General features: G+C 43.4%; 1 protein-coding gene across 2 annotated transcripts in view; it reads left to right on the top strand.

Annotated features, from left to right (window-relative positions):
- Positions 1 to 15452, top strand: part of NEURL1 (neuralized E3 ubiquitin protein ligase 1) — a 270785-nt gene that overhangs the window by 155072 nt on the left and 100261 nt on the right. For both annotated transcript variants that reach the window (XM_050958122.1, XM_050958123.1), the window contains exon 2: positions 12626 to 12867. In XM_050958122.1, coding sequence (XP_050814079.1) covers positions 12626 to 12867 — 242 coding nt within the window. The remainder of the gene's footprint in view (positions 1 to 12625; positions 12868 to 15452) is intronic.

The following is a 15452-nucleotide window of genomic DNA, read 5'->3' as shown; positions in this document are numbered from 1 at the left end:
ACTAAGTGAATGAGAAAAGGAGGCCAGTTGATCCTGTAGGGATTATTACTCTAAGATCTCACCAGTGAAAGGTTTTAAAAGTACCTTTAATATTCTTCTTTGTGCCCAGTTTCCCCCAGTCTGGGCACTGTGCTGAACTGAAAGCGGGACTATCACTCCTTTCATAATACTGTGCCATTTTAATGACTAAATTGCTGTGAATGACTGCAAGAGACACTGAATAAACACTAAATAAAGAATAGGAGTTAGACACTTAAAAATCAAACAGTGCAGCTGTTGAAAATGCCAAGTTAACACATTAGTTTCACATTTATAAAGGGAAGGGTTTTTTCTTTTAAGCAACTGGATTTGCGTTTTGTTCTATACAACAAACAGCTGTCTGTTGAAAAGTACGATCCCTTAGCTAACAAGGGAAGTCTTTAATCTTTTTGTTTAGCTAAAGCTTTCAGATTTTTCAGGCTGCGGGTGGAGAGCGAGAAGTGGCTGCCAGTCTATCTGGTTAACATGTCCTTTCACAAGAACATGGCCACTCTTTTGGGTGTACCTGTCTTGCCTAGCATAATACGATAGATGCTACTTGAGATCATGCAGCTTTGTTAGTAGGTTGGTCTCCTTTAGACAAGCAGGGGACTGCAGGACTTGGACTCACATCCCCTCTGGAGTCACTGGTGGGCACATATGTTATTGAGGAGGGTAACTTTTGAGATGAGTCTTTAAACCACAGTCCCACTATTGGCCTCGTCATAGTATACTCCAACAACTATATTGAAAAATAGTAGGTGTGGGCTTTTAAAGTTTGATCAACTATCTCATTTGCCAGTATTGCGTATTCATTGGTGCCGCAGAGCGTGATGTGGCAGAGCATGCAATATCTATTACTTTTGGCTGCAGTCACTATTATTTGTATTATGGTAACATCTAGAGGTGCCAGCTGAGGTCAGATTCTCATTGTGTCAGGCACTGTACAGCCACATAATAAAAGACAGTCCCTGACCCAAAGAGCATACAATAAACAAGAGGTTGGAGGAGAAACAGAGATGAAATGACTCACCAAAATATGTTCCTGGGGGGATTCTGCGCCGATACAGAAGTCATATGGCCCACGTTTTTTGTGCCCCCTGTGGAGAAAAAGGCAAAAAATAATCTGCCAGGGGACACATACCTCTTCCCTGGCAGCCCAGTCTGTTCCAGCGTACCTGGAGCAGCCTCATAGATGGGGCTGGACGTGCGTGCGTGCCATCACACAGCAGGTCAATGGCACAGCTGGAATATTCCACAGACCTCCTTAATCCAAGTCCAGTAGTATATCCACTAGAATAACTAGGGTTCCATTACTGCCTCCAGAGCATGGAAATTCCACCTTCCCTGCAGGAAGAGAGCCTCTTTTATAGAGGAACTCAATAATATTCAGTGGAATTCACCCTGCAGGGCAGAATATGCCTCTGTGGGTTGGTGGCGGGAAGAAGTGGGATTTTAAAGCTCCAGGAAGGTGCAGAGAAAATCAGGGATAAATTGAAAAGCAGCTGAACCTATGAAAAATTCACCCTGGCAACCTGCTTATTGGGAAGTCATTTTTGAATTGATATTTTTTTATTTGTATGATGATAGTATCTCAAGGTTCCAGCCATAATCAGGCCCCAAGGTGCTGAGCTCCATACGGACACTTAGTGGGGAACAGTTCCTGCCTTGAAGAGCTTACCACCTAAACAGAGCACTCTGCCAAAGGATGGTAGGGGAAGAGGTGGCAGAGCAAGGGGAAAAGACTTGCTCAAATGTAAAGTAAAATGCAAGTCTTGTGCATGCCCTGTCCACTGGCCCACACTGTATTCCTTAGCCCCAAACTTCTGGGTAAGGATGATTCCATGTTCAGAGGTTCCTGAATCTTTAAATACACCCACAACATATTGGGTGAGATGACACCTCCATTTCCATGGAGACCCTTTGCATTCCGAACCGCTGTTTGGTATAGCGGTGCTTTTGACTAGAAATGGACATGAGCTGTGACATTGAAATGTGGAGCTGAACTGTTTCAGCGTTTTGAGTGGAGGTTCAGATCTAGCCCACAAAGTTAAAACCCCAACTAGCCTAATATTGAAGGTGATTCGGATCTGGTGTTTCAGTTTGAACCCATCTATGTTGGCCTTTGCCTATTTTGCATTAAGAACATACGTACGGCCATACTGGGTCAGACCAAAATTCCATCTAGCTCAGTATCCTGTCTTTCGACAGTGGCCAATGCCACGTGCCCCAGAGGGAATGAACAGAACAGGTAATGATCGAGTGATCCCTCCCCTTTCGCTCATTCCCAACTTCTGGCAAACAGAGGCAAGGGACACCATCCCTGCCCATCCTGGCTAATAGCCATTGATGGGCCTATCCTCTATGAATGTATCTAGTTCTTTTTTTAACCCTATTATAGTTTTGGCCTTCAAAACATCCTCTGGCAAGGAGTTCCACAGGTTGACTGTGTTGCATGAAAAAATACTTCCTTTTGTTTGTTTTAAACCTGCTGCCTATTAATTTCATTTGGTGACCCCTAGTTCTTGTGTTATGAGAAGGAGTAAATAACACATCCTTATTTACTTTCTCCACACCAGTCATGACTTTATAGACCTCTATTATATTCCCCCTTAGTTGTCTTTTTTCCAAATTGAAAAGTTCCAGTCTTATTAATCTCTCTCATATGGCAGCCATTCCATAACCCTAATAATTTTTGTTGCTCTTTTCTGAACCTTTTCCAATTCCAATATATCTTTTATGAGATGCGCTGACCACATCTGCGTTCAATATTCAAGATGTGGGTATATCATGGATTTATATAGAGGCAATATGATATTTTCTGTCTTATTATCTATCCCTTTCTTAATGATTCCCAACATTGTTTGCTTTTGTGACTGCTGCTGCACATTGAGTGGGTGTTTTCAGAGAACTATCCACAATGACTCCAAGATCTCTTTCTTGAGTGGCAACAGCTCATTTAGACCCCAACAGCTAATTTAGACCCCATCTGACACATACCAAACTATGTTCTTTTCCTTCATGAAATGTGTAGTTTTTGTCTTGGTAATTATATGGTCAGTGGTAACCCCTGGTGACAATGACCTGTCAGTGTCAAAAGAGTAGTAAATCTTTAAGGGAGGTAGAGTTGTTCTTAAACACTTTCCTTGGTGTAGTAGGCACAGGGAGACTTAGACTCACATTGGAGATACTCAGTTTCTTGTTCCTTCAAGAAGAACAAACATGTTGGCAGTGGCAAAGTAGGAAAACCTGGTCGTCCTCTGTAGTATTTTTACAGTTCCCCTACGTCTCTTTCCTGAGGCAGTTTATACATGGGAAAATTGGTTTGAGACCTGTTTTGAGTTTCCCTTGCATGTGAGCTACTGTTCATGTTTAGCAATGTGTCTATCTTGGAGTTTGCCATGAATTCTTGAAGGCAAAGTCTGTCTGAAGCTCTAGAATAGGGGTGGCCAACCTGTGGCTCCGGAGCCACATGCGGCTCTTCAGAAGTTAATATGTGGCTCCTTGTATAGGCATCGACTCTGGGGCCGAAGCTACAAGTGCCAACTTTCCACTGTGCCAGGGGGGTGCTCACTGCTCAACCCCTGGCTCTGCCACAGGCTCTGCCCCCTCTCCATGCCTTTGTGCTCCCTCCCCTAAGTCTGCCATGCTCTTGGTCCTCCCTCTCCCTCCCAGAGCCTCCTGCATGCCTCAAACAGCTGATTGGGAGGTGCGGGGAGGGAGGGGGAGGTGCTGATTGGTGGAGCTGCTGGCGGGTGGGAGGTGCTGGGGCCAGGAGTGGATGGGGGGCTGCTGACATATTACTGTGGCTCTTTGGCAATGTACATTGGTAAATTCTGGCTCCTTCTCAGGCTCAGGTTGGCCACCCCTGCCCTAGAACAAGAAATGATCATAGTTTCTTGCCAGGCTCTTACTAACAATCACGTTGATCCTTTTGGTACCTTGGTGTTCATATGTGGGTAACATCTCAAAGAGCAGAAATGCAGTTCATTGATCCCTTTGAGGCTTCATCTCACTAATCTTGATTCTCTACCGTTGAAATTACGTCTCCCTATTCCCCCACCCGTCGGCTACTTGTTTCTGATTGCAGCACGCTTGCTCTTCCAGGGCCGGGATCTCTTCTTTCTGCAGCATAAACACACTCCCAGGGCGAGACATTCTCTCATGCAACCCTATCCCTCATGTTTTTTTACACATGTTCTCTTTCTTCCCTTCCTGTCTCTGTTGTATATGTCATGGTGCAGCCTGCTAGATTACAAATCACACTTTAGCCTTCTTCAGATGAGAAGATAACGCTCATACCTCTCTGTTTCTGCATGGGTCTGTTCCTTCTCACTGTAACTAGTCTGCAAGGAAAATTACCTTCACCTTATGCCCAAATAAATCTGTTAGTCTTCAAGGTGCTACCGGACTCCTCATTGTTTTTGTGGATACAGACTAAAGTGGCTGCCCCTATGATACTTGGTACCTTCACCTTTGTTACTCAGCTCTTTTCTCTTCCTCTGCAGCTGGACACGGAATTGTTTTCTCCAGTTCCTTCTTGCATGGTAGTCACTGTGATGTTCTTGCAATCATGTCTTTTCAGGTTTAATACCCAGGAGCATTATCTCTAATTGTCTCTTGATTCTAAATCTCTGCAAAGCTCTTCTTGAATGCCTTGTCGGTGGGATGCTATCTGAAATAACTTTTTTTTGTTCTCTACACAGTATCACACAAACAGTGTCAGTCAAAACAATTTCAATAGGAAAAATGTTCTTAAAAAAACAAACCAACCCTTAAGCAACCTTTTTGATAAACAACCCCTTTTTTCGTAGCCAAATTTTCACAGAGCACTGGTGCTGCTGGGGAAGAATGCAAACAAGCTTTGTGAGAGCATTTTATTAAGCTGAGAAAATCAAGAGCTCAGATGTATCTGAATTATAAGTCATGGTAGGCCTGATTGTGCCTCTGAAGTCCATGATCGGAGGGTCATCTGTCACAAGTAGAAGGGGAAGTCAACCACTTCTGCAGCAGTGTCCCCCTCTGCCAGTTCATCGGGAGTCGATGAAGGCCCCTCTGCAGGTCTGGGAATCCATGGGGGTAGGGATGTGGGGGTCAGCTCACTGTCTCCCTACTGGTGTTGCAGAGATCATGGCAGAAACGTGGTATAGCTCTAGCGTGTTTTCACAGTGGGAGAACTGCTGGCTCCACTGGAGACATGTTGCCAAAGAGAGTGGGCAAGAGGAAGGGCAGGCATAGGTTCTGGGCTTACAAATGGACCAAACCTCCTTGTTTTCACCTGGAATTAATGCAGGTTCCAGAGAATCTGTGGGTTTGTGGCCTGTGACTCCATCCTCCAACACACAAGTGTGGAGAAGTCTGCAAGAGGCCCACCTCCCAAAGGTTTCCTCCCTTGGATGTTCCTACAAAACTGAACAATCGGTTTCTGTGTTAACTTCTGAAATGACTCTGTGTAGCTTGAAAGCTGTCTCTCTCACAAGTTGGTCCAATAAAAGATATGACCTCACCCACCATGTCTCTCTAATATCCTGGGACCAACATGGCTATAACAGCACTGCATTCAGCAGCCTCTGTCAGGTGTGATGCAACAATTTTGGTCTGTCCTGATTTTTATCCATCACAGTGAGGCAGATGCTGTTCTCAGCAACCCTGTTGTAAACCTGGAGGAAACCTGCTCAAGTTAATGACATTTTGCTGTATTTGTAGCAATTTAGCAGATACAAATGCCTGGTGTGGTGTCTTAGTACAGTTGTGATTTTGTTTTTGTGTGACTCACAGGACCTGTTGACTTGTGACATTTGTGGAGGACCTGGGGGATACAGGCTGTTTTTATAATTATAATGTGTCATCATAACACCATCTTGTCACTTGGGAGTAAAAAAAAAACCTTGCTGGTTTACAAATCACACTGTGCAGTAAGAACCTTGCATTGTCCTTGAGCAAGCTCTCAAATTTACACCTTCTCTCAAATCTACCTTTTGTTGCAAAGTTTGTTTCTGAGCAACTGTTCCCGTCTTCCTTAGATAACATATCACTTGTGGGAGCAGAGCTCAATGAGCCATATTCTCAGATGGTGTGACTCCACTGTTGTCAACAGAGCTATGCCTGTTTGGGTCAGCTGAGAATCTGGCCTTACAAATTTAACTTAATTCCACATCACACAGTTGAACCGGGGGGGCGGGGATCTAAAGTTACTGTATTCTACATCATGTGAGCAGTAGCGTTTGCAATCAGCATGCAGAATATGATAGTGATTTTTAATCTGGGAATATGGAGACGTTCAGACTGTGGACAGGTCTCAGTGTTATCAGTGCATTTAACAAAGGGTTTCTATTTAGTGTATTCGGCCAAATCCTGACATGCTAGTATAGCCCCCTTGATGGTGTGTGCTGCACGTCCTCCTCTGTGCCCGATCCGTAGAGGGATGTGTTTGCTGCAGCCTCCAATTACAGAGGCCACCTCCGTTAGGTCAAGCTGTAGATACTCATGGTTATAGCTCTGAAGGTCTGTGGTCTTGGCCAAGACGGTGCCTGTTGCACTAACTCAGTTTTGGAATGGAAGTTTTGCCCTGGGAAGAACTGAGGAAGGACCTTAGTATCTGGCCCGTCACTATCATTACTGCAAGGCACTAACTATATTAATAGCTGGGCGCGCTTTTTTTATTAAGGACCATTTCCTGAGGTCCTTACTTAAGCAAACTTCCACTGAATTGGAGTCTTCCCTGAGTAAGGACCCAAAGATTTTGTTCTTAAATAAGGTATGGGAGAAGGGAATCGTCTTCTCTATTTGTATTGATAACCTGTTGCGCGTGGATTCTACTACCAAGTCAATTTTCCCTATTCCTGAGGTTTGTGATCTTGTGGGTTGCACTGAGTGTCTGTTTGAAATGCAAAGGTCACATTATGAGCCTTTCAGGCATTGTTCTAAGACGGCTTCGTTCTTGTTTGCTCTCTGCAGTGCCAAGTTGTCACTGTAAATAAACGTTTTTCTAATATTGTTCCTGCAGAATCGCACAGCTCCCTAGGGCTGTGTAATGCTCCTACAACAGATGCATTGGACATATGCAGCATTGTTATTGGAACCTGTTTAGAAAACTGTGAGCAGTTTTGGTCATTCCATTTCCATGTTTTAAAAGGGCATGATGTCCTGCAGAGCTACAGCCGTTCTTATAATCATGGCAATAAGGTTAAAGCTTTTGGCTTTGCAAGGCAAGTCTAGTAAAATGTTTCCAAATCCTTTTTATGTCCTTGTGTTTGACTGTTAAACTTGTTGGCAATTATGGCTGGATCATAACGAATCATGCTGGTCTGTAGGGCCAGAAAAGAATACTTGGTTCACCTAACCTGACCTCCTTTCATTTATCAGGATTATGCATTGCCTCGTTCTCGCTATCTTATCCTCTCTTCTGTTTGAATCACAACAGTGAAAATGACTTCACTCCTGGAAATCTGTTCCACTGCGAAATTCCTCGCATTGTCTAGAATTATTTCTTAACAGCTAACCTAAACACTTCCTTCCCTAGCTTTCTGCCATTGCTCCTTTCCTGCCATCTTCCAAGGTGGTGAATAATTCCCTTTCATTATTGTATATTACTCTTGAAGGTATTTATAGCCTGTGATCACGTCAGCCCTCACTCTTTTCTACGGTACACACAGCTCTCCCTATCACTCCTTCTTTGTCTTGTCCTTGACTTTTACGAGACAGATCCTGATGTTTTATTTAGGTTCTTATACTCTGCCTTTTACCATACTGTCTGAAGCCAATGAGACCTTTGAGTGTAATCAACTACTAATGATTTATTTCAGGGTCACACAGTGAAGTTAGGTGGGATCACTTCAGCCAGCCAGAAAAGGCAGCTTGAATTGAAGACATTATTTCCTGTCACTCTCTTCTCTTTCACACACATGTATCTTTTGGAAACCAACACACAGAGGTGTGTGAAAATTCCAGACAAAACTAGAAATGGTCAAAACCAGATGTTTTCATGTCTTACTGTAAATTCTCAAAAATGATCTATTTTTGTGGAAAAAGCAATTGACATTTTGTAGGGTTTTCCACCAAAACCAGGAACTTTGGGTAAAAATGGGGAAATTCTCACTCCTGAGCAAAATAACAACCATTCGGTATTTCTTTAAGGCAAACATCAGTTCATCTGGTAAACATCTGATATTTGCTGTTTTTAATTTAGAAATTTTACAGCAAATGAAACAGAAATTTGATATGTCTCAGAATGGAGTAGCAAAAATGTTCATGTGAACTTCTGTGGGGAAAAATTTCAGTTTGATGCAGCTTTGTCAATGCAGCTTTCCCCAAGATGAGTCTAGCTTTTAGGAATCTGTAATTTTACCAATAAAGTTAACTTAATTGACTTTAAATTAGCCAGAAACCAAGTAATCTACTATATTCTCTCAAAAGAACCAGGAACACATGGCTCATTGCACAAATGGCAAAAAGACTATGCATCTTCTAGAGGAGTCATAGAAGTCAGAGATGGAATTCCTCACCTGGAATACTGTGTTCAGTTCTAGTCACCCTGGCCCAGACCCTCAAAAATATTTAGGTGCCTAACTCCCATCCATGGGATCTGGGCCTCTGTTGTTAAGGAGGATATAGCAGAAATAGAAAGACAACTAAGGGATGAACAATGAGAAAAAGGCCTGGAAAAACTTCCATCTGAAGGGAGATTGAAATGACTGGGGTTGTTTACTTTAGAAAGGAGGACAATGAGCAGACACAATAAAGGTATATAGAATACTGAATAGTATAGATAGGGTGAACTGATGTACCCAATTTACCTTATCTCATAGAATCATAAAACTGGAAGGGACCTTGAGAGGTCATCTGTTCCAGCCCCCTGCACTTAAAGCAGGACTAAGTATTATCTAGACTATCCCTGACAGGTGTTTGTCCAACCTGCTGTTAAAAATCCCCAATGATGGAGATTCCACAACCTCCCTAGGCAATTTATTCCAGTGCTTACACATCCTGACAGTTAGGAAGTTTTTCCTAATATCCAACCTAAATCTCCCTTGCTGCAATTTAAGCCCATTGCTTCTTATCCTATCCTCAGAGGTTAAGAAGAACAATTTCTCATCCTCCTCCTTGTAACAACCTTTTATGTACTTGAAAACTGTTATCATGTCCCCTCTCAGTCTTCTCTTCTCCAGACTAAATAAACCCAGTTTTTTCAATCTTCCCTCATAGGTCATGTTTTCTAGACCTTTAATCATTTTTGTTGCTCTTCTCTGGACTTTCTTCAATTTGTCCACATCCTTCCTGAAATGTGGTGCCCAGAACTGGACACAATACTCCAGTTGAGGCTAATAAGTGCAGAGTAGAGCAGAAGAATTACTTCTTGTGTCTTGCTTACAACACTCCTGCTAATACATCCCAGAATTATGTGTGCTTTTTTTTTGCAACAGTGTTACACTGTTCGCTCATATTTAGCTTGTGGTCCACTGTGATCCCAGATCCCTTTCGCAGTACTCTTTCCTAGGCAGTCATTCCCCATTTTGTATGTGTGCAGCTGATTGTTCCTTCCTAAGTGGAGTACTTTGCATTTGTCCTTATTGAATTTCATCCTATTTACTTCAGACTGTTTCTCCAGTTTGTCCGGATCATTTTGAATTTTAATCCTATCCTCCAAAGCACTTGCAACCCCTCCTAGCTTGGTATTGTCCGCAAACTTTATAAGCATACTTTCTGCTATTATTTAAATCACTGATGAAGATATTGAACAGAACTGGACCCAGAACCGATCCCTGTGGGACCCCACTCATTATGCCCTTTCAGCATGACAATACATAATACAAGAACAAGGGCGGTGTTCAATGAGATTGAAAGAAAGCAGATTTAAAACTGATAAAAGGAAATATTTTTTCACAGAATACACATTTAAGCCTTAGGAACTCATTGCCACAAGATATCTTTGAGGCCAAGAATGTAGTAGAATTAAAAAAAAAGATTGGACATTTATATGGATAAATATAACCAGAGTTATTTTTTTTAAATCTAAGAGTTTTGGAAGCGGTGTAAATCCTCATGCTTCAGGGCCTTTAACTACATATGGGTTTAGGAAGAAACCTCCACAGCTTATTCCATATACTGCCTACTGCAGGGTTTTCTGCACCTTCCTCTGAATCACCTGGCAGTGTCAGAGCAGCGTACTGGACTACATGCGCTCCATCAGTCATGTTGTAACTGACCAGTCTTCCTACAGAAAATACAAATCTCTCTCTCTCTCTCTCTCTCTCTCGTTGGCTGCTCCACCTTGTGCTTTCCCCATACTTTTCCAGCTGCCATTTCCCACACACTCCGCACGCAAACTGTTGCTTCTGCAAGCCACCTGCTCCCAATCCATTGGATCAAATAATCAAGTATTTTCTAGTGATATTCTTTATCGGATTTCTGTGAACAGCCTTGCCCCACCCCCATGCCCACACGCCAGGCTGTGTGAGGAAAAAAGAGGCAGATGACTTACTCTCAGTATAATGAGTGTTTTGTGTTGAAAGTGCTGTGTGTGTTGTACGTCCCCCAGTCCCTCTCCCTGCTAAAGCAGGATTATTACCTACAGTCATTTTCTTCTCCTGTATATGTCTGGTCTAGTTTTACAAGTCCTAGATGCAAGACCAATCAGAGGAGGGACCAAGAAGGCCATTTGGCCTGGGCTTCAAGCTCAAAGGGGGCCTCAGATTTAGACACTTGTTAATTTTTTTGCATTTGATAAGTTTTGCAACTTGTTTTTATGCACATCCCTATCGGACCAAAATGTGACACACTCTCTCAGCTCAGAGCTGCAAATTTAAGCAAGTAAGAGATGTGATTTGGTAAAAGACATAATTTTTTTTGTTAGCTGATATAGATTTTGTCATATTCAAGAGTTACAAATGTTCATAAATATTAATAAAAATATATCGGTTCTGATGGCGCAAGATTAGACAATGTGTCATCATTTTTTTTTTGTTATGACTTGGGGACTCAAAAGCTAGAAGTGGCCCGGGCCTCTCTGGACCTCTGAGAGGGCCTGCCTAGATGTTGGCATTTCTGCCACATCTATAGGTAGTAGTGAGAAAATGATGAAAGGGTGAATTAAGAGCAATTTGGATCCGCATCTAGATTAGCAAAGGGACTGAGTTACAGTTCTGATTAGAATCGAAACTTTTCAAAGTTTGGGGATTTGGTTCAGACTCAGTACAATAACAGATGTAAGAAACCAAGTCTGGACACAGATTTGAACTACCACAATGTCTGGAAAGAGCGGGGTCCAGTTCTGATGATCTGTTACTGTCTAGAGATGATGCAGAAGTATAGTTTTGCCAACAGTACTTTTTATGACTCTGTGGTACTTCTAAAAGACACCATTGTGACCAATTAAACTACCCAAGGAGTTTCATTTCATATTTGATGCTTACTTCCATGTAGCCCATACAGTCTGAAGGTTACAGAATTTACTATTGGTATTTAGTTGTGTGTAATTTATGAAACAAACTGACACAGCAGGATGGCATTGTTAACACACGAGTTAACAGTGCTTTGGTTGTGATTCTCATGTACCGTCAAATAATCAATTTATTTTGGTTGACATTCTGTATCTTATTTCTATGGACCCTTCAATCAGTGTACATATACACAGTATCGTGCATGTGGAGAAGGAAGCCGATGACTTGTTCTTGATATAATAATTGTTTTGTGTTCAAACTGCTGCATGCTTTGTATGTTATGAAGAAACAAAGATGAATCCATTCATGAACCAATAAAGCTATTGCAGTGACCGGGCCAATTAATTTATAAACTGTCTGTTTGGATCCTTGGCTAGATATGCACATAATCCCTATCCTGCTTCATGCACCTCTTAGCTTCCGTGCTCCACCATAACCATTAGCTCCTCATTCCTGAATGACAGTGTAAAAATGGGATCTCACCTAAGGTTGCAGCTGGTGAAGCATTGGGGAGGAAGAGGAGGGAGGAAGGATGTTGGTTGGTGCAGGAGACCAGCTGGGTTGGCAGTAGGAGGTTGCTGGAACATGGCATTGCAGCGTGTGAGTGGGGAGAGAGACAGCGAGCAAGGTGCAGGAGGAGGCTGGATACAACAGCATCTTGGGAGCAAATGGCGGGGAGGGACTGGTGGGGCTGCAGTTGGAAGTTCGGGGTGGTGGGACAGGTCAGGTTTAGGTGCATCTTGATGGTGGCTGGGCAGGGAAGCAGTCAGGAAGTGGGGACTACCAGCCATCTGTGCATGGATTCACCTGAATGGCTTGCAGTTGCATGTTCACATTTGCAGGTACATTTTTGGAACTGAGTTTTGACCTCTGTTTCTGAAAATGTGTCCCTGAAAGTTTCCATGCACTCCAGTGCTGCGCTGCCTTCCCCGTGTCATGCTCTGCATCATCAGACTGTCTAGAGGGCAGCCGTCTGTATGGTTATAGACTTTTATTATGTTCAAGACTCTGTAGAAAGACTTTTTAGTGATTTACAGTGTAGGTATTTAGATTAGCTCTTATCTCACACTGCAGTTCCCTCTAACGTAGCCTTGTGATTTGTCTCTGAGAGATTCCCATTATTTCTCAGATCAGATTTAAAATGTCACTTTTTTTAAATGCTGTCTCAGACTCTCTAGGTGGACCCTTTCCGGCTTCTTCTCACCGATGCCACCACAAGCAGAAGCATTGTTTGCCCATCACGCAGTGTGGAGCTTTGTCGATCAGCCCGCTGCTTTTCCATCCCCACACCAAGGGGTCTCAGATCATCATGGACACGGCACAGAAGGCAGTGAAGCGGCAGGCCAGCTTCTGCAACGCCATTACCTTCAGCAACAGGCCTATCGTGATCTACGAGCAGGTCAGGTTAAAGGTGAGTAAATGACTCCTCCCTCGTTGCCATTGTAACAGCCTCAAGTGCTAGCAGGAAAGACTAGCTGTAAAATATTAGTGAGTTAGAGCAGAACCTGTATATAAAATAGTTCCCAGAGAAGCGTAGATGGGAGGGAAGTATGGCTCATTGTAGTGGATGTATATCGATACTGAGATAGTTTGCCCATTGGGGCATCTTAGTTCTAGTACCAGACCTCTTCACACAATGCACAGTAAACCTGTGAAACTCTTTGCCACAGGATGTTGTGAAGATTATAACAAGGTTCAAAAAAGAACTAGATAAGTTCATGAAGGATAGGTCCATCAATAGCTATTAGCCAGGATGGGCGAGGATGGCATCCCTAGCCTCTGTTTGCCAGAAGCTGGGAATGGACGACAGAGGATGGATTACTCGATGAGTCCCTGTTTTGTTCATTCCTTCTGGGGCACCTGGCATTGGCCCCTGTTGGAAGACAAGATACTGGGCTAGATGGATCTTTGGTCTGACCCACTATAACCGTTCTTTTGTTCCTGTGTTTTCCATCCCTTTCCTGGAACACAGAGTCGTAGGCTCTTGGTCTGACAGACCTTGTGCCTGTGCCATCCTGGTGCTTTATTGGTATTATTATGAATTATTTGTATTATCATTGTGTCTAGGAACCCTAGTCACAGACCAGGACCCTACTTTGCTAGGTGCTGTACAGATACAGAACAAAAAGGCAGTCCCTGCCCCAAAGAACCCAAAGATATAGCTAGACGGAGCAATACAAGGAAATAATGAGATAATGCCGGTCAGCGTACAAGCAGCCTAGCCCTAGTCTAGGTTTATTTTTTTGTAGGCATCACAGCAAAGGAGAGTTTTAAGGAGGGATTTCACAGAGGGGAATATGGTCGCTTTGCCAATGTTTTCAGGGAGCTCCTCCCAGCACTGAGGAGCAGCATATGAGAAAGCACAAAGATGCTTGCTTGAAAATGTAACTAGTAGGCAATGGAGACTGGCACCATGGGCTGGTCAGAGGCAGGAGTGGACATCTCAGTGGCTCATGAGAGATAAGTAGGATGGGGATAGGTCATGAAGGGCCTGGAAAGTGAAGACAAGCAGCTTGTGTTTGATGTGATACAGAAAGGGGAGCCACGACAGGGATGCAAAGAGAAGGGTCACATGGTCAGAGTGATGGGCCAGGAGAATGATCTTTGCAGCAATGGGGACATGAGCAGGACAAGACTGCATCTGTCAAGATCAGAGAAGATGAGGTTCCAGAAATCCCACTTCCTCACTGGGATCAGACTGATTAATCTCCTTGGTGGCATGTGCACTGAAAGGTGGCACAGATTGCTGCTAAGGGCTTCTCCTGGAGGGCACCACTTCTCCTGGCCAGACATCCCTTTGCACCAAAGCCTTCAGACAAACCACATGCAGCCTGACTTGTAGATCACATGCTCTGCCTTGTATTGAGAGCTGAAGGGGTTTAGCTATGGCTCTTTAGGGGCTGAACCACCTTTAGGGCACAGCCAAAGGCTCGGAGGTTCTTCCTTTCAGTTCAGATAGACCTTAAAAGTCTGAGTCTATCTCTGAAATATGCAAAGCTTTTGGGTCTGCAAATGTGGAGCCTGAACTTGGAGCTGAGTGCTTCCTGAGAGGTGCCAAGCTTCCTCGGCTGGTCTGAAGGTAGTGGGTTATCTCAATTGATTGTTCACAGTCACTCCCATTGAATTCAATAGGTAATGAGAGCACTCAAAACCTCTCTGGCTCAGGCCCTTGAGTGGAAAAATCCCTCACACAGGCTTCTATTCATTTTCTGTTTGCTTCTTCCTGCTTCCATGCAGGTTTGAAATGCAGCAGGACTGATCTAGTTACATGGCATTTTTGGCCGGAAGCTGGGAAATGCAGAGACAAGTGACCCTGACGAATTATGAGATGGTTGGGATGGGAGATGAGAGTTAACTATTTTGTTTTTGAAAAACCTCACCAAAGGTTTGCATTTTAGGCCAAGATTATGGGTTATTTCTATGTTCTGAAGCAGTTCTCCTGTCCCTACTGAGGAAGCTCGGTGTTTGTATTTGACCATGTGTATTAGGGTTTTATCTTCCATAACACACATGAAACATTGGCGGGCAGGACTTTCATCTGTGCACTAGGAATTTACGAGCAGAGCTTCCACTGAAACTAATGGGAATTTTGCACATGAATAATCAACAAGCATAAGCAGAAAAAGTGCCTTGGGGATTGACATAAATCTGAAGAATGCCTTTGCCTTTCTGTGTCTGTTTTCTGCTGAGTCCATTTTCAGCAGTCTTTTTTTCCTTTCTTTTACCAAACAGTCATCTCTAAGCTTTTGTGTTTTCTATGTCAGATTCTCACTACCTTCTTTTCTATGCATCCAATCCCACAGCTCATGTTCAGGCAAAACTCCCACTACAGGACTGAGTGAGGGACTGTGGGATTTTACCCTGTTTGCCAGATGTCATTTCAGAATCAATCCTACACCCTTCTCTGCTCCTCTAAGTCTTCTAAGGAGCCCACTAGGCAATGAATCCAGAGTTGTTCAGCTGGCCAGAGTGCCGGCAAGTGGAGATGTCCAGTGT

The sequence above is a fragment of the Gopherus flavomarginatus genome, chromosome 6, assembly GCF_025201925.1.
Source record: "Gopherus flavomarginatus isolate rGopFla2 chromosome 6, rGopFla2.mat.asm, whole genome shotgun sequence".
Lineage (NCBI taxonomy): Eukaryota > Metazoa > Chordata > Testudines > Testudinidae > Gopherus > Gopherus flavomarginatus.
Note: the sequence above shows the minus strand (reverse complement) of the source record. Positions and strands in the feature narration are given on the sequence as shown.